The following is a 19,654-nucleotide window of genomic DNA, read 5'->3' on the forward strand; positions in this document are numbered from 1 at the left end:
ACTTAAGCAAATCAGATCTCAAAATATTGTAAGAAATTCGGGGTTTTGGTTCATAATTTTTTTAGTGAAAGCTGTTCAGTGATATTACCTGAGCTTACGTTTGTCAAACAGTAATATGCGCTTTTTCGATATTTTCGTCTGCACTTTATTTTAAATTAATTTTTATTAAATAAAATGTTTATAAATATAATTCCTACCAATAACCTTGAAAAAGATTGCACATGGTAATTTTATAATGCCTTTTTCTACAAAAAAACTTACTTTTTAAAAATGCATCCATTTTTTTCGCCAACAAACTTATTTTCCTAAAACATTATCAACGTTTTTCATAATGCCTTTCAATTATATTTAATGTTATAATTATAAAAGAGGTTGTTAAACAAAAAATTGGAATTCTTAAATATTAGTAAAATAAATCAATAACATGTATATAAACTAAATTAGTTTGCGAAAAGCATGATAAAGTTAAAAAGTCTGTTTTTCCGTGGGAAAGGGTTTTAAGCAAATTATTATTATCAAATTATTTGAAAATTATTAAAGTAAATTATATTTATAAACTTTTTAATAAATAAAAAAAAGATAAAAAATTGCTGGCAGCGAGAATCGAACACGCAACTTACGACGAATATTTCCAAATTGATTTTCTCCAATGCGGCAAAAAAGCTCACATTTTTGGTAAAAAAAACTCAGGTAATGAGCTTTTATTAAAAAAATTATGAACCGAAACTATAATTTACAATTGACAGTCTCCCCTTATAAACCAGAGTGTGTTAATTACCAAACCGGTATCGTGTTTACCGCATATGTGTACAAATCGAGGAACAAACATAAATAGCAAAATTGTTAATTTAGAGGTTCTTTTACATGGAAATATTGAATCGTAGAAGGGAAAAATATCTAAATATATATATATATACGAAAAAAAACATATAACATTAAAATGAAAGACTAATTGTAAAGAAAGAATGAAAAGAAGAGTAAGACATGACGTGCGACTTTGTACATGCGATTTTCGAGGGCACAGGCCAACAGTACGTGATTTCAACATTCAGTATTCTCTAAATTAAACTACTATTCACATATTCAATATCATTCGTTTGCATCTCTACTTTCTCTCATCCTTCAGCTTCACATTCCTAATGGCATCTCTTAAACTAAGCTTACAACAGTTTTATTTATGCTCTGAGTGAAATAATAGTAGGTATTAAGAAGTTTCCTATCGTGCACATTGGATATGGCATTAACAATTGTCAGTTTGGCAGTATGGCAATTTTCTTGTTAGTGGAAATGTCCATTTTTCTCGTTTTTTTCATTTTCAATTCAATAGTTCAACAGCTGCAGTAATTGAGCTTTAATACGAAGCTCTTGACTTTCTTCATAATTTTTTTTTCTTTCCTCAAAACATGTAGTCATTTCTAGAGGTAATGATGCCTGTACATTATACAAAGTGTCAAAATGAGACGTGTTTTTTTTAAAATCTAAATAGTCGTTCTTGAAGGAAGCACACATCTGAATTGAGTATTTAGAGTTTATCGGTGCCAATGATTTTTGGTTTAGAAAACGGTATTGATGGAAACATAATACTGTAAGGAGCGAAGTTTGAAATTTAGAGACTTCGTAGCTTCAAATATTATTTAGAAATGAATTTACGATAGCCGAGTTTTAAGAAGAGAAATGGTCCTATTATTAAATTCGTTCTCCTAATTTGAAAAGACTAACTATTTAGAATAGATATTAAAGGAGTTCCAAAAGTGTAAATTAGAAAAGTGTAAATTCAAGTCAACAATATGCACGTCGTCAGATATGTTTAGCGTAACCGAATGTTATCGCTTTTATCTAAATCACTCAACCTAAATGTCACTATTACCAAAATTGCCAAATACAATCACGAAATTGAGACGGAGAATTTTGTTCACTATTTTCTTCGTTATTTCTTATCGCCTAAAAATCTTGCATTTTGACGAAAGTTTTTCGCTTACGACACTGGGAGACAAGTGAAAACAACTGCCTTCAACGATTTCAATCGAGTTTGCGATTCTGAAACTTACTTTTCGGGAGATATTATTAATTATCCTGCCTTCGCGTCCTTTTATACTAATTAGTTGGCTCATAAAGTCAGCAGTAATCGCTTTTTTGCTTCTTGGAATACTCGGCGAAATTTTTTTATTTCAAAAATGAGTACTACTGTAGCCTTTGTTAGACAATATTGACTGGCTTCATCCGATGAGTGATGCATTAGCTGCCGGTTATCTTAGGAAATTAAACCCGTCGTACTTTTGCTCTCTCTCCACTGTTATAGTTTCTTCTTTCAACTCGATCTCTCGGCACCTCCCTGGTCTCGCGAATTTCCGCTTGTCAGTTGGCGTAATGGTCGAAAGAACCTAAATATTCCAAACTGGCTCGATAGCAGAACTGATATTGGTCCTGAAAATAATCAACATCATTTTATTAGATCAGATCATTTCATCATTTGTCACTTTCGTTTTCAGGTGTCAATATTTTTTTCTTTTCTTTTTTCGTATTTTATTCAATGAGAAGATTTTTATTTTCAAAATCTATAGTCAATCTCAATAAATTTAATCATCTCAATCAATTTCAACCCGAAAGTTCGATTTTTCTTTAGGGAACACTTTTTTTATATGAAGCATCGAGCACATCTTGAAAGAGGTAAAATTCAAATTTAGGTACTTTTTTTTACATATTTTAAATTATTGAATAGGATTACTTATTCTGCTTTAAAAGCTGAATAAATAAGTATTTTAAAAGAATTGTATACATTTAAAACTGCGCGTTTATGGCCGGTTTTGTACTTCAGAAAATAGTTTTTTATCATTAAGGTTATTCAAGTTTTTTTTCACTCCTCTTTACTTTATTGTTTATTATTTTGGAGAATTTGTAAACGTTTTAAATACTATTTTTTATACTATTATTTTTATTCTATTATTTTTTCCTCAAAGATATAAAAGAATTTTTGCACTCGACTTTACTTTAGTGTTTATTACTTTTTGATAGATTTAATATATTTAAGGAATAAAAGTATGGAGCCCTTTAAGAAAAAAGTGAAATTAAATTATTTCTTTGATATATTTTGAATTATTATTTAGGACGTGTTATTTCATAGTAAAAAACGAGTAAATAAAATATCATAAAAGAATGACATACCTTACAAACTATGCATATTATTATAGCTTTTGTATAGCAATAAATTGTTTTTTGCCATTAAAGTTATTAAAGCGTTTTTGCACTTGATTTTTTTTTTCATTCCTTATTATTACTTTTGGATACATTTAAACGTTTTAAATAAGTAAGAAAGGGAGTTATTATATTTAAAAAAGTATTTCAAATCATTTAAATTGATTTTCCTGTAGGAAATAATGCAAACAAAACTAAATTACAGAACGGTTTTCAAATATTGGAATTATTTTTTTATATTTAAGGCTCCAAGTTTTTAAATTTGCCTTTGAACTACTCTTAAATTTCAGAAAGATGCAATACATATTTTTATTTCCAGAATTTTCGTTTTTATAATTACCTGATATTCAGTTTGAAAATCACAATGAATTTACTGTCGAATAATTTTAGTAAAAAAACATCTTTTTCAATATAGAAATGATTATTCACAAGTTTATGTTTATAAATTCTATATCAAAATCACAGATATTAATTTTTGATAAATATTTTTGTTTTAATTTCACATTTAACCTTACAAAAACAATAATTGAAGAAAAATAATATTTACTTTCCTATGAGGAAAACATGCGACTGAGATCAATAATGAATCGCTAATAGCAAACAAATTAAGAACTATAATATCTCAATATTGGCTCAAAATCTTCAAAAATATACATTTTCTGAATATATTCTTAAATTATTCGTTAATTTTCTAAAATTAGACAAATATCTGCATAATTTAAAAACCTGCAGTAAATAGTCTGGATTATTTTTTGACAATTTTGGAAATACCTTGAAATGTTTTCAAAAAGAACCTTTTAAACTTTTTGTTCAAAATCTTTGAAAAATTTAAATTTTGTCGTAGAGTTTACTAAATCTTTTTAAATTTCCACTCATTATTTTTTTTATTTTTAAATTTCTAAATATCTCTTATATTCGAAATAAAAAAAAAGTTTAATCTTGTAAAATCAAAATTTGTTTTTTCAAAATATTTCATATTCTTTTTCAAAATGTTAGGAAATTATTTTAAATGTTTTGAAATATTTTATATTTTATTTAAAAATAAATTTTTCAAAATGAAAAAACATAAAAAAAATTCCCAGTAATCTTAAGGAAATTTGGTTAATTTCTTGAAACATTAAAAAATTCTTAAGAAACTTCTTAACTTTTTGTTGACCATCTTCAAAAATTCAAGTTTTGTTGTAGATTTTCTTAAATCGTTTTAGGTTTCATAATTATTTTTGAATCATTGAAAAATTTCTAAATATCGCTTATAGTCGAATCTTTTTAAAACTCTAATCTTGCAAAACTGAAAATTTTGGTTTCCACATCTTTTACATTCTTTTTCAAAATTTAAGGGAATCATTGAAAAGTTTCGAAATATTTTTCAACTTTATCTCGAAATTAATTTTTCAAAATAAAAAAATCCTTTTTATTTTTCTTCTGAATGTTCTTAATATCTTTTAAAATAATTCGGATTCTTCCTAGAATATAACAAAAATCTGCATAAACTTACAAATTTTCTAAATATTTTTTTTAAACTTTCATAATATTCTGAAAATTAAAAATAAACTCTGTAATTTAAAAAAAACTGCAGTTAAATCTTCTAGATTATTTGTTGACAATTTAGGAAATCTTTTTAAAATGCTTTAAACAATATTGTCTTAAAATTAATATTTCAAAATAAAAAACCCATTTAAAATTTCCCTAGAAATATTTAAAAAAATATTTTTATTTTCTTGAAACCTTTTAAAATTCTTCAGAAACTTATAAACTTTTTGTTTAAAATCTAAAAAAATTAAAATTTTGATGTAAATTTTCTTAAATTAGTTAAATCTTTTTAATCATTTTACAATTTGTAAATATCTCTTATATTCGATTTAAAAAAATTTGTAATCTTGTAAAATTGAACATTTTTTTCAAAATCTTTAACATTCTCTTTCAAAATTTTAGGAAATTATTTCAAATGTTTCGAAATATTTTTCAATGTTGTTTTAAGATTAACGTTTCAAAATAAAAAACAAATCATTTTTATTTTTCCAGGAATCTTAAGAAGTTTTTTTCATCTCTCGAACCTTTTTCCTTAGTTAAAAAGCTTCTTTTTTCGAAATTTGGAAAAATCTCAATTTTGTTTGAAATATTTTGAAATCTTCCCAAGATTTAAATTATTATATAATCTTTTAAAATCTTCTAAATAACTTTAAAAATAATTCAGTTTTCCTATAATTTTGATAAATACTGCTAAATAAAAAAAAAGTTTGATATTCGAAGTTTTTGTCCACAATTCCATTTTTCTCGTTTCTTTAAAAATATGAAAAAAATTATCAATTATTGTATGATGGCAAAATATTTTGAACAGAATTATTTCCCATTATTAAAAAATCACGTATAATAACAGTTTTCTCTTTAATGAATAATGTTTGGAAACATTTAGAAATACATTTCTTATTTGAAAATGTTTATAGAAAAATGGATGGTACAGAAAAGTCGTAATCTTTATTAATAGAAAAAGAAACAGAAAGCAGTCACTAAAAATTATATTCATGCAGACTAGAATTTGTATTCCCGGTTATCAGATACCCTACATAGTCAATTTAGGACCAACAAAATAATATTGATAAAAAAACGAATTAATAAGCACTGTTTTTCTCATTATTGTCTCAATTTCAAGATTTCTGACATTTTTTTTTTTTAATTTCAGATGTTTATGTTTTTATTTCTGTTGTCAAGATCAAAGAAGTCGCTTAATACCACCATAAAAAAAATGATACTTACCTCCGTTTGAACCATCGCTGGTCGCTGTGTGCGTAATATTCTGACAGTCTGGAAAATGTCAACAACCCCTTCGTACTGCATCCGTTCCAGAACGATGCTGAGCGTGATGAAAACTCCAGTCCTACCAACGCCAGCGCTGCAGTGTACAGTAATCGGACCATCCTGACCAAACTGTTCCTTAGTTTTGTGAACCTGACCAATAAAGTCGATAAATCCGTCTCCCGATTTTGGAACACCTTGCTCGGGCCAGTCAATAAACTGGAACTGTCTCACAGTTCGACTCGCCCCATCTCTCGCATCAGTGACTTTAAACTCTCGTAAAATATATTGTGGCATGTTGTATTCGGCAATAGGATCTACAACGAAGCACTGATATCTAATAGATCGATCGGACGGCCAGTACTGATGGCACTTCTCTCTGCCCATTTCCTTCAACTTAGTGAGCATGACAACAATGGTCGAATTGTGCTCCCAGAGCATTCGCCAGAAATCATCAGTCGTATCTTTCAGTGGACCCTGAGTCGCAATATAAGCGCTGCGGTAGCGATATCCATCAATCAGACTCGCATTAATATAATCAGATCCCTCGATATTTCGCTGCGGCTGCAGGCACACTCTCGTGCACTCATAAGGCAAGATGTGGACTAGTCGATTTTTGTGCTTGTTGCACGGAAGATTTGCCGATATGAATCTCGTCGAGTCAGCCTTGATGTTGGAGAGCTTCTTAAACTCAAGCTCCATGCCTGTGATAATGTCTATCTCGGGCTGCATGAGCTTCTGAATATGGGAATGTAAATTTCTAGCAGGCACTTCCGTGTTGCCACAGATTACAGCTTCCAATAATGCGTCGTGGATGAAGATGTACTGATCCTCGGTTTGCACCATATAGTTCCTCTGCGCCCGGAGGCATGTTACGTGTCCATAAATGTCAATCATCTTCTCGTGCTTAATCCTCTCCAGCATAGAATCTATGACAATGAAGCAGCCGGTGCGCCCAACTCCTGCACTGCAGTGAACTACCAGTGGACCACTATCGGCGGGATTAAGAGCTTTAACTCTACGCAGGAATTGAAGGAAGGGAGCCGGATGCTCGGGAACTCCGTGATCCGGCCAGGCAGTGAATTGCAGTTGCTTCATCTCTCGTCGCTCCGAATAGCCGGCTCGGCAAACTTGGAAGGTTCTGATGCAATAGGTCGCCAGCTCCTGTACATCACTGATTGAAACCGTCATTTGTCCGTAAGTCTCGGCTCCTCTCGTTGGCCAGTACTGATCGCACTTGATTCGCGTTCTTTCTTCAAGCTTTGTCATCATGACGATTGTGCTGGATCGCAGTTCCCAACACATTCTCCAGAAGTCGGCGAATGTTTCCTGAAGAGGTCCTTGCGTTGCGACGTAGGCGTTTTGTTTCCGGTAGCCGTCGCAGTAATTCGCGTTGATGTAATCAGAGCCAGGAATTCCATCGATAGTTTGAAGAATGACTCTGGAGTGATCGTAGGCGATCACGTTTGCGTAGCGATTTTTCGAGGTATTGACTTCCATGTTTGAGTGGTCCCAGGTGAATTGCTGGCCGGGCTCTATTGACTCGTATTCTTGGGAGAATTTCAGATTGTCGTTCGCTTTCAAACGCTCGATATGATTGCCAAGTTCGCTTATCGGAATTGGGGGGTGTGAGATCATGCCGGGAGTTTGGAAATTCAGACGGCGCATCTCGACTGGATCGGATGGTGCGGGATTCGAACTTATATCAGCTGCCATCAACGGACGAGTGACAGCTGCCTGATCTGGTGTTTTGCATGGTTGTCTACGACTAAAATAGATAGAGATTTTTGTGTTAACGTATTATCAATACAGCGATTTCCAGGAACAAAATTCAAGCTCTTTTCCAGGTTTTAACCAAGTTTTTCCAAGACTCCATTCTTTTTTACGTCAAATAATCAAATAAAAGTTTGTTATACATCTAGATGATGAAACATTTTTTTTATTGGCCAACAATTTCTAAAGAAAGCAGAATCATAAATAAACAAATTCTTGATTTTTTGCGAACATAAGTCGTCTTTGTGAAATCTTTGGGAATATTTTTATATTTTTGTACGGTCTTTGAAATCTTATTGAAATGTTTTAAATCTTTATTAATTCGTTGAACTATTTTGAAGCATTTAAAATCTTTGTCAAATCTCGAAATTTCTGTGAAATCTTTCTAAAATCTTTTTAAAGTTTTGTAAAATCTTTGAAATCTTTCTTTAATATTTGTCTATGGAAACTTTTTTGTTCGTTTGAAATCATTGAAATGTTTTTAAATCTTCTCAAATTTATTTAAACCGCTTTAAATTATTCAAATTTTTTGAAATGTTCTGAAATCTTTGAGAACTTTTCAAAATTTCTAATTTCTTGAAATCTTTTTAAATCTTTATAAATTCTTTGAGATACTTGTAAAATATTTCCTAAATCTTTTGTATTTATTCGAAATCGCTGGAATATTTGAAATTTTTGTGAAATATTTTGAAATTTTCTAAAAAAAAGGGAGCTCGTTTAAAATCTCTAAAATATATTGTGCTTTTTGAGATTATTTAAATGTTTTGAAATCCTTATGGATTCTTTGGAATATTTGTGAAATCTTGAAAAATCAATTGAAATCTTTTTAAACAAATTTTTAATAATTTCAAATCTTTGAACTGTTTCGAAATCTAAGAAATCTGATTTACTTTTTGAAAAAAAATTTAAATCCTTGAAGTCCTCTGAAAGTCTTCAAATCTTTCTGAAATTTTAAAAATCTTTGTACAATCTTTGAAATAGTCGTAAAATATCTAGAACAATTTTGGTAAAATCTTTGAAATCCTTGAAATCTTTGTGAGATGTTTTGAAATATTTGCAAAATCTTTCTTCAATCTTCGTTTATGAAAACTTTTGTGTTCGTTTGAAATCATTGACATTTTTTGAAATCTTCTTAAATTTATTGAAACCCTTTGAAATTGTTTAAAACTTTCAAAATGTTTTGAAATCTTTGATATCTTTTGAAATTTTCTAAATTCTTGAAATGATTTGACTTTGTTTATTAACGGTAATTCACCTTGGTACAAATATTTGCATAAAGCCTAGCTTGAAGCATACAAGTAGTGACTTAAATATTTTGAAATCCTTATAATATCTTTTGTATTTATTTAAAATCATTAGAATATTTCAAATTTTTGTAAAATATTTTGAATTTTTCTAAAAAAAATGTTAACTGTCTACTTTACCCTTTTCGAAATTCTTAAAATGTTCTGAAATCCTTATGCATCCTTTGGAATATTTGTGAAATCTGTTGTATTCGTTTGAAATAATGCAAATCTTCGAGAAATCTTTTTAAAATTTTTTAATCATTTGAAATATTCTTAAAATCTTTGTGAAATAACTTCAAATATTTTAAAATAAATTTGAAATCATTGCAAATCTTTGAACTGTTTCACAATCTTAGAAATCAGATTTATTATACCCTTTTTAAAATCTTTAAAATCCTTGAAATCTTCTGAAAGTTTGAAAATGTTTGCAAAACGTTTAAAATCATTGTAAAATCTTTGAAATAGTTGTGAAATATTTTGTATTCATTTGAAATCATCAAAATATTTGTGAAATTTTTTGAAATCTAGTACAATTTTGGTAAAATCTTTGAAATCCTTCAAATTTTTGTGAGATGTTTTGAAATATTTTGAAATCTTTCTTTATCTTTTGTTTGTGAAATCACCAAAATCATTTAAAATCTCAAAATTTATTGAAACCTTTTGAAATAGTTTAAAATCTTTGAAATTCGATGTAATATCTTATCTTTAAAATCTTATAAAAGCTTTAAAATATTTAGAAATATTTTGACATCTCAGAATTATTTTGTAACCTTTTGAGATCTGGTGTATATTCAAAAAGCGAGTGGTAACCCCCACGAAAACTGTTTCAAAAGCAACACAAAAATTAAAATTCAAGATTCTCGTGACAAATTCAAGGAGATTACTAGGTTTTCAAGGGTTTCAAGATAGCTGGACACACTGCAATATTTTTCATTGAAATGAGCTGGTGAAAAGCAGTAATAATTTGAAAAAAGGTATATACTTACTGTTTTACAACGAATAACAGCACTAAACATACGCAGACCATCAAAGCTGCAATGATTGGACCAACGACCCACACCATTCCTGGTTCTTGGCCACTAGTTTTAACAGAAACTTCTGGGTTTCCTTCGCCAGGAGTCTCTACATTAGAGGGACGACTCGGAGGATCACCTGGAGGAACTTTTCTCATATTTAAGGACAAGTACTCCGAGAATGGTGAAGAAGTATAGAGATGCTGTAAACAAATGTAGTACATCATTTACATCTTAATCTCGTAAAAAAAAAAATAAAAAATAAACTATCTGCAAGGCTTTAATCAATCCTGAAATTAGGTGTATATATGAAATCTTTATAATCGAAAATTTGTTTAAGCTTTTGAAATCTTCGAACATTTTTTAAATACTTTGAAATCTTTTAAATTAATTTGGAAATGGTAGAACGATCTTCTCTGCTTGAAATTTATTTTTGTCAGAATTAAACGCAATAAATGTAAATAAATTATAATAATGTGAAAATCGTTATTTTTTTGTAAACATTTGTAATTGCTTGTAAAAGTTGGTAAAAGATCCCGAATTTGAGCTCAAATTTGTGGTTTCTAGAAGAATTATTTTTGTAATTTTCTACACTTTTTAACGTTTTTTAAAATAAAACAGAAAACTAGGAACTATACTTAAATTACGTAGCAGCTTAAGGTGGAGGGAAGAGTCAAGATATTTTGTTACTTTCAAGGAATTTTGTAAGTTTTTTCAAAATTCTCAAAATAATAATTAAATCACAGTAACTGAACAGAAATTTTATATGAATTTAACTGTACGTGGCAAAAAAAGTGAAGTAATTTTATTAGTAATCTTTTTAGTTATAAATGTTATTATTTGTTTCAAAAGTTCAACAATTTTGTTAAAAAGTCATCCTTTTTGGTCGAAAATTCAACTGTTTTGTTGAAAATCCGATTTTGAGGATTGAAAATTGAAACATTTTCGTACAAAATTTACTTTTGGTTAAAATTTATATCTTAGGGTTAAAAATCCAACTTAAATTTTTTTTGGATAAAAATTCATCTATTTGAGCAGAAATTGCATCTTTTTTGGAGAAAAAACTGTTTTGTTAAAAATTCGTCCTTTTCGGTAAAAAATTCAACAATTTTCATGGAAAATTTACTTCTTGTTTAAAACTCAAATTTTAATGTTAAAGAGTAAAACTAAAATCGTTTTTGGATGAAAATTCAACAATGTTTTGAAAAATTTTCTTTCTAATTTAAGAATTCATATATTTTAGTAGAAATTGCATTTGTCCTTAGGAAATTAACTTTTTATTAACAATTAAAGTCTTAGGGTAAAAAACTTAACTGAACTTTTTTCTTGAGGATTCAACCATTTTGTCCAAAAATCTTAGTGGAAAATTAATTTCTTTGGTTGAAAATTTAACGACTTTATGACTAATTAATTTTTGTTCTGAAAAACCACATTTTCTGGCTGAAAACTCCATTTTTGTACAGAAAATTCGTTTTTTGACTTGAAGGTTAGACAATTTATATGATTTTTTTTCTTTCGTGACTAAAAAATCTGTATTTTTTGAAATTTTTGTCATTTTGTTTTTAAAATTAATTTTTTTTTGTAAATGAAATTTCATGTTTTTTTTTTAAATATCAACTATTCACGTTTTTGTTGACAATTCATTTTTGAGGTGGAGCATTCAATTATTCTTTTTTTTTTAAATTTAATTATTTTTTGAAACTCAATTTTTGTGAAGAAAATTCATTTTTTTGACTTGAAGGTTAGACAATTTAGATGACATTTTTTTTCTCTCGTGACTAAAAAATCTGTATTTTTTGAAATTTTTGTCATTTTGGTTTTAAAATTAATTTTTTTCTTGTAAATGAAATTTCATGTTTTTTTTTTAAACATCAACTATTCACTTTTTTGTTGACAGTTCGTTTTTTCAGTGGAGAATTCAATTTTTTTTGAAATTTAATTATTTAGTTCAAAATGCAAGTTTTTTACAGAAAAATTTTTTTACGATAAATAAATTTAATAATTTTAATATTGTATCTGTAATATTGTTCTATTCCGTTTATAAATGGCCCTATTTTTAAAAATATTACAAAATTAAAATGCTGGTACGTAATTTAAGTACGACTCCTTACCAAAATAATTATACTAGAAACTAACAGTTTTTACTAGAATTCGGACATTTATAAAGTTTTACAATTAATATCAAATTTTTACAAAGAAATGCAATCTGAATATTATTGTAATTTATTTTTATTTCATTATTTTATGATTAAAATAGATTTTCACAAAGTTTCTTGTAATCTTTAAAATCTTTATGAAACTTGCGAAATATTTTAAGTAAAATCTTTCTGAAAGTTCTGGAAAATATCGTAAAAAAATTTTGAAAAATACTTGTCAGATCTTAGAGATTTTTATGAAATTTTTCTTATTCTTCTGAAATCTTTTGAAACTTTTGGAGACTGAAATTTTTGCCAAATCTGTTGAAATCTTAGAATTCTTCCCTAAATCATTGGAAAATCTTTGAAATGTTTAGAGTAAATCTATGAAATCAGATAAAATCATCTGAAATCTAATGAAATATTTTGAAACCATGGAAACACACTCAAAAGTTAAATAGTCAATCTTTCGCCTGCATCTCAACTTTTTACGTACCCTTCTTGGAGTGTCAACAACCGCTCGCACAAATACTCGATATCTCTTATTCTTATCCAATTTCTTATTTTCATATCCATCATAAACATCTCCATTTCCCAAATAAAAAGTGTAGGGAGTAGATCTTTGTGGGAACTTGGCAGCAATATAAGGCGCATTATCTCTATTTTTCACACCCTTTCCAGTAATCATATCTTCAGTCAGAGCGTCTGGTTCCGTGATCAAAAAAGACGTATCTTCCGGCACCACAACTAAATAAGAATGAGAAATGGGCCCATACTCTTCAGAAGCCGAAGGCAAAATCACCTGTATCTCGTCATTAAGAACGCCATAAAAATCTGGCTTAACCATAGGTTTCGGTGCGGCCATTTGCGTCGTGACAGTTATTCTAGCAGGAGGTCTGTAGGATCTGTCAGGAGGAATGGCAGTAACATTTACATTGTATGTCGTGAAAGGCTGCAGCTCATCAATATTTGCTGTCGTTTCCCGATGATCCAGCAAAACTTCTTTACGGGGAATGATTTGCGTACGACCTTGTCCCTGAGAGTCAACAAACGATTTAACAGCGTCGTACGAAATTTTGTAGTTATCAGGATTCAGTCTTATGGGCGGTTGCCAGGAAAGAGTCATAGAATGAGTCGAAGTTTCAGGTGCTCTTAAATCTAGGGGCACATCTTCAGGCTTTATTGTAACAGTCACCTTGTCGCTCAGTCGACCAAGTTCATTTTTGTACCGAGCAGCCACAGCGACTGCATACTGCGCATATTTTTCCAAATTTACCAAATCGGCCGACTCAGTTAGGCCAACCGATTTTTGCTTCCACTCGTCAAGATCTTCGACAGCAGTCATTGTGTAAAAAATCTGGTATCCAATTATTTTCCCGCGACTTGGGACTGGTTCCCACCAAACTTCGGCACTAGATTCAGATGTGGCGACAGCTTTCACATTCATGGGAGCTCTGCCAATGTCCTTTTCTGTGACGATAGTTACTTTCTCGGAAAATGGTCCAATACCTCGCTGCGTGTGTGCTCGAACGTGAAAAACGTACTCGGTATTTTCCTCCAAATTCGTGAATACGGCTCTCGTCGTGGTCGTATTTCGATCGATGATTGTACTATGGTCGTTCTTTTTATGGAATTGAACATCGTATCGAATAATCTGACCGTTTCTGTGATGCCGAAGAGGTTGATCCCAGGTGACACAAACAGTATCGGGGGTTTGGAAGTGGAAGGATAAGTTTGTGGGTGGTCCCGTAGGTTCACTTTCTGGGCTCGACCAGTACTGAAAAGCTTCCTGGCCGAATCCGATGTGATTCTTGCCAGCAACTCGGAACTCGTAGTCTACGCCTCGTTCAACTGAAAAATTACAAAATTTGGTACTCAGAATTCAATACCCTTCTAAAAAAAGTCAGGACTCCACTTTTGTTACGTTTCTCGGCAGAAATCGCCAGAGAAAATCAGAATTCATGAGAAAATTATTCAGAAATCGTCAGAGCTTGGGTTTCGATGGATAATCCTTTATTAGGGGTCCAAGAATAGAATACAATTTCGCAGGTTATTTATATTATTTATGCATATTATCCAATATTTAATTATTAATTTTGATATACTGGATGACTCTGAAGGTGAATCTGATACTTTTGTCCGCTTTGCCGTGTCTCTCCCTCTTTAAAAAAAACATTATGTTTATCCTAATTTTAAATTTTCGGAGAAAATTTTTAGGTATCTGAAATCATCGAAACTTTTAAATCTGTATATGCAAGATTGATGCCAGGATGTTTACAAATTGTTAGAACTTCTGACCATTTGTGGCGATTCCTGATTTTCTTTTTAGGAGTTTACTTCTATGTCAAAAAAAAAGTATAAAACGAACACATAGTCGTCTTACGTAGATAACAGAACAAAAAAAATGAAAAAAGGAGAAATAGGATAGGGGAAAAGATTAAATATTAATTTTTTAAATTCTAAAACAAGAAAAAATCGTTTTATAAGAAATTATGTAGTTTTTAAATATTACTACTAGATATTAATTCGGTGCCTTTACTATGATCTCTTATGACTTTTGGTCAAACTTAAATTTTTGTAGGTCCTAAAGTAGTTATAAAAGGCGAAGCTTCAACTTCAAACGCAATCCTTGCGGAATAAGCTTAAAAAATCGATCCGCAAGGAGCACTTGGGATTCTGCATTTTTCTTTCATTCCAATTAAATAATCATCATTGTGATATCTCTGGAACCACTTTTTATGTGTCATCGCATCTTCTTCAAAGGCTGAACAAATTATTTCGGTCACCTTAGCAGCATTTTTTTCAATTGAAATGCAAAAAGAAAAAGTTTATAGTTAATTCGTAGAATAGAGTTAAGTGCCAGTCAATCAGTTTGAAAAGAAAAAAATTTATATTTTAAGTAGGATCAGTTTTTCTTGCGTAGTTCTGAATTTCACGAAAAAATATTGTTTCCTAAAAGAACGTTACAAATTAAATATTTTCCACAGTTTTTTAGTAGAATATTCAACTACTTTTGATTACATCTTTATTGGCTTAAATTTCTTCTCTTTGATTTAAAACTGAAGTATTTTGTTGAAAATTTATCTTTTACTTGTTTTTTGTTTTGTTGTGAAAAACTGACCATTTCATTTGAAAAATTAGATGCCTTGTTGAAGATACGCCCTTTTGGTTAAATTCAACGGTTTTTAATTGAAAAAATTTTTTGGTTCAAGTATCAACTATTATACTTCACGTTGGTTGTTCAAGATTTAACTCTTTGGTTTAAAATAAACTGTTTTCGTGAAAATCAGGTTATTTTTCATTAAAAATTGATTAACTGAAATTTGACTTGTCCATTTTTCGTAAAAAATTCACTTCTTTTAGTTGAAAAATCAAACTTTAAGAGGAAAATTAATGTATTTTATTGAAAGTTCGTCTCCAGGCTGCAAATTAATCTTGATGCTCAACGATGAATGCTTTTGGTCGAAACATCACTTTTCGGTTAAAAATTTACCTAATTTTAACATGATTCCTTTTTCTTTTCTTGAAAATTGATCTTTTTAGTTGGAAATTTAATTTTGTATTAGAAAATTGATATTGTTTTTAAAAAATGATTCTTCTTGTTTCAAAATTCATTTATTTTAGTTAAAAATTTCAATACTTCTAAAAATTTCCATTAGTTTATTAAAAATATATTTTATGTTAATTTTTCAGTTGAAAATTGGACTTTTTGTTACGAAATTCATCTTCTTAGTTAAGAACTCATTATTTTTGGTTAAAAATTTAAGTATTTTGTTCAAACCTTTTTTTCTTTTGGTTCAAAACCATTTTTTAACTGTAAATTAAACTATTTAATATTTGATTAAATTTTTGATTTATTAGTCAAATTCATTTCTTTTGATACAAATTGAAAGATTTTACTGATTTTTTTATAATTAATTTTTAGCTTAAAAATTGAGTATTTTATTTAAAATTCGTCTTTTTGTTCAAATTGACGTGTATTTAATTTAATATGAACATTTCTTAGGTACGAATATCAACTGTTCAATTTTTTGTTGAAAATTCGTCTGTTTTCAGTCAAAATTATACTAATTTTTTGAGAAGTAATTTTTTTGATTCATGATTAATTACCTTAAATGAGAATTCATCTCTCTGGCTAAAAATTTAACTATTACATTGAAAAATACGCTTTTTTTGGTTGAAAATAGATTTTTTCACAGAAAATTAAACTATTTAACTTGTGGTTAAAAATTTTTTCTTTTTTAGTTAAGCATTCACTTCATTTATGACAAATTGAACTATATTGTTAAAAATTCAATTTTTCAATCTACAAATTTAACTATTCCATTTTTGGTTCTTTTTGTTGAAAATGTAACAATTATTTTGAAAATTTGTTTTGTTTTATTAGAAAATTTACCTTTTATAATTATAAATTAAAATTTGTAGTTGGAAATTTATGCATTTTGTTGAAACTTTGTCTTTCTAGTAGAAACTTAATCTTCTTGTTTAAAAACTTATAATTTTTGGTTGAAAATTGAACAGTCTTTTTTTTGGTTCAAAATTTATCTTTATTCGTTGCAAATTCTACTATTTGTAAGAAAAAGAATTTGGTCGCAACACATACTTCGAATTTTTTCAGTAGACAATAATCTTATGTGTGTAAAACTCAGAACTACGCAAGAAAAAGTGACCTGTAATTAAAATATTAAATTTGGTATTTTCAAACTGAATAAACTACATTTTTACTTTATTTTACCAATGAACTATAAAATTTCATGAATAATTTGTATAAAACAGGCTGTTTTTGATTAAGTAAATTTAAATTTTCGCACAACTTGGACCCAAATCGGTTCGCCCTTTAAATTTAAATTTTTTAAATTGTATATACTTAGGAAGTTGACAGTCGTTCCACGGTCGTTCTACGTTCCACGTAGATTCGGACAGAAAATTCAATTTTATGTTAAAATAAAAAATAAAAAAAAGCTTCCGAGATAGGGGAATAGTGAATGAGAAACAAAAAGTCTTGATCGAACACAATTATTTTATATCAAGAAAATAAAAATTGTAGATCGGGATATCACAACACAACTGAAGTTTGCTAAAAATAAAAAAGAGAAAATGTGTATATATATATATATATTTTTTTTTTAAATTAAATTATAATAATTTTAAGAAATATCAATTCTAAGAGGATAAGAAAAACGTAATATAATTTTAAAATTTTATTTCAAATTAAAAAAAATAATTACATTAAATCCGAGATTAAAAAAATCCTTTTACCCAAAAGTTTATTTGATTTTTTAAGAGAATCGTTTACAATAAAGCCTTTTTCAATAAAACAATTTGTTTCCTTACTTCTGTACTGTCACCCTTTATTTACTCTTCTACACATTTCTTCATTGATACTCAAATAGTAATACTTCTAAGTATAATGAAATATTTGGATCCAAGACTTTTTACTTCTCTAAACGCACGCGCGGAAATGTAGATTTTTACTTTCTAATATTAAAAAAGTAAAGTATTAAAAATTCAAGAGAAAACATTTGTTGTTATTTTAAGAGTTCCAAAATGTTTTGAATCGAAATCTCTTGAAATTTATTATAATAATAATTTTTTTATTGTAAAACTTCCAGGTATATTGCATTTGGGTTTTGAATATTGTAATATTAAATATCGCGAAGACCTCTCATAGCTATCTTCTTGTTTTATTTTAATTAATTAAGGACTTTTGCCCGCATTTTCAGGATTTTCCCCGACGTTTAGTATTTTATTTACAAGTATTACGAATTCACTAAAATTCTTTAAAATTGAAGTTGAGTTCCTTTTCATTCTTTTTAGTTCCTCTGAACTCTTTTCAATTAATTGAACTTCTTAAACATTTTCTGAAAACAGCTTAGTAGAAGCGACGCTCAAAAATAGCTGTCAACTGTAATATTTAAAATAATACCAATTTATTTTGAACTTTTTTCCGAGATAAGGTATTTAAACCACTTTCTTCTTCACCGATGTAAAGAGTAGGTAATTTATTATTGAGAAATGCAATTTTTGTAAGCTTTTGTAAGCTTTAATTCTTCTAATTTGCCTGTATTCTCAGATCCTCAAAAAACCAAAGGCTACCTCAAAAAGCAGAGTGTTTAGTTTAGACGACCAACACCAGACTGGTCGCTTTATAAGTGCTCTGTCTGAATTATTCAAGAGCTTTAAATTTATATTAGCACCTTAATTACATGAATAATTTCTACTATTTACACTTACTAAGATCAGTAATTTTGTAGTTCAGCTGATCAGCAGGAACAATCTCTTCTTTTAATTTCTGGCCCTTTACTCCATATCTGACTCTGTAATTCATCAGATCTCCATAAGTCTGCGTGGGTTCATCCCAGCTTAGTTCTAGAGTCGTCGGATCGTCCCTGTGAGTAACTCTGTTAACAAAATATAACGGTTAGAAAGGATGCGATGAGAGGAGTGAAAAAAATTTGACTAGAGACTTACTTTATTGTAAGTTCAGGCCTGTGGGGAACACCACCAGGAGTCTTGATTTCAACAGGCGCAGAACGATTACCATCTCCTTTTCTTGTCAGAGCGGCCACTTGTATGATATATTTTGTGTCCGGTTGAAGACCCGTAATATTCGCCTCCATAACATTCAGTTCTTGAATGTTGACTTGCATCGGCTCATTCAGAAGGTCCTTGTTCTAAATTAAAACACGTAAAACAAATGTGGATGTTGAACTTTACCGACATAAATGATCAAATAAAAAATGTGTTGACAACGATTTAAATGCTGTAACGAACATGATGCATTCAAATATTAAACAATTTTTTAATAGTCAAAGTTTGGATATTTTCAAATAAAATATTTCAATTTGTACGGTTTCTCATTTATAGCATTTAAATGGTCTGTGGATGTGAAGTTTGAAGTATGTGAACCTAAAATCATTTACAACTGAACAATTCTGATACCATTAACAAATAAAACAGTTGCATGTTAAAGCATAGGAGATGGAATTTTAATTCAAGACAATAAAAGCTGTAATACAATTTTGATTATCTTCAAAATAGAACAAAATTTTCTTCAATGTAACTTTTGAAGTTATAAAACTTGAAATAAAAACACTTAAGGGCATGTGATACTTACAGTTTCCCCGGCTTTTTTTCCACAAAAATGAAAATTTTTAAAAACTGAATTCGGAGATGCTATAAAATATCATAACGGACGTCCCCGGACTCTTTTTTGAGGGATATTAACAAAAAAATTTATTATGGTAAATAAAAATTTTATGCATATATATTATTTTGAGGTTACGTCGTTTTTCATCTCTGCCTTTCCGATAATCTGGAAATTATTTATGAAATAAATTTTTTTGATTGCCTGCAAAAGGGGTTAGTTCCGGGAGATTAGTTACTATGTTTATTTGCAAGTCCAAAGTTTTCGGCCAAAAATATTGTGTAGTTTGGAAGTAACGCACAGGAGAATTGTAAC

General features: G+C 29.1%; 1 protein-coding gene across 2 annotated transcripts in view; it reads right to left on the reverse strand.

The window, feature by feature from the left end:
• Positions 1-1,115: 1,115 nt before the first annotated feature.
• Positions 1,116-19,654, reverse strand: part of LOC117168771 (tyrosine-protein phosphatase Lar) — a 510,283-nt gene continuing 491,744 nt past the window's right edge. For both annotated transcript variants that reach the window (XM_033354548.1, XM_033354547.1), the window contains 6 exons: positions 18,664-18,866; positions 18,427-18,593; positions 12,689-14,043; positions 10,031-10,260; positions 5,947-7,753; positions 1,116-2,424 (listed from right to left, as the gene is read on the reverse strand). In XM_033354548.1, the coding sequence (XP_033210439.1) occupies positions 2,356-2,424; positions 5,947-7,753; positions 10,031-10,260; positions 12,689-14,043; positions 18,427-18,593; positions 18,664-18,866 (3,831 nt within the window). In that variant the 3' untranslated portion in view covers positions 1,116-2,355. The remainder of the gene's footprint in view (positions 2,425-5,946; positions 7,754-10,030; positions 10,261-12,688; positions 14,044-18,426; positions 18,594-18,663; positions 18,867-19,654) is intronic.

Source organism: Belonocnema kinseyi, chromosome 3 (assembly GCF_010883055.1).
Source record: "Belonocnema kinseyi isolate 2016_QV_RU_SX_M_011 chromosome 3, B_treatae_v1, whole genome shotgun sequence".
Taxonomy (NCBI): Eukaryota; Metazoa; Arthropoda; class Insecta; order Hymenoptera; family Cynipidae; genus Belonocnema; species Belonocnema kinseyi.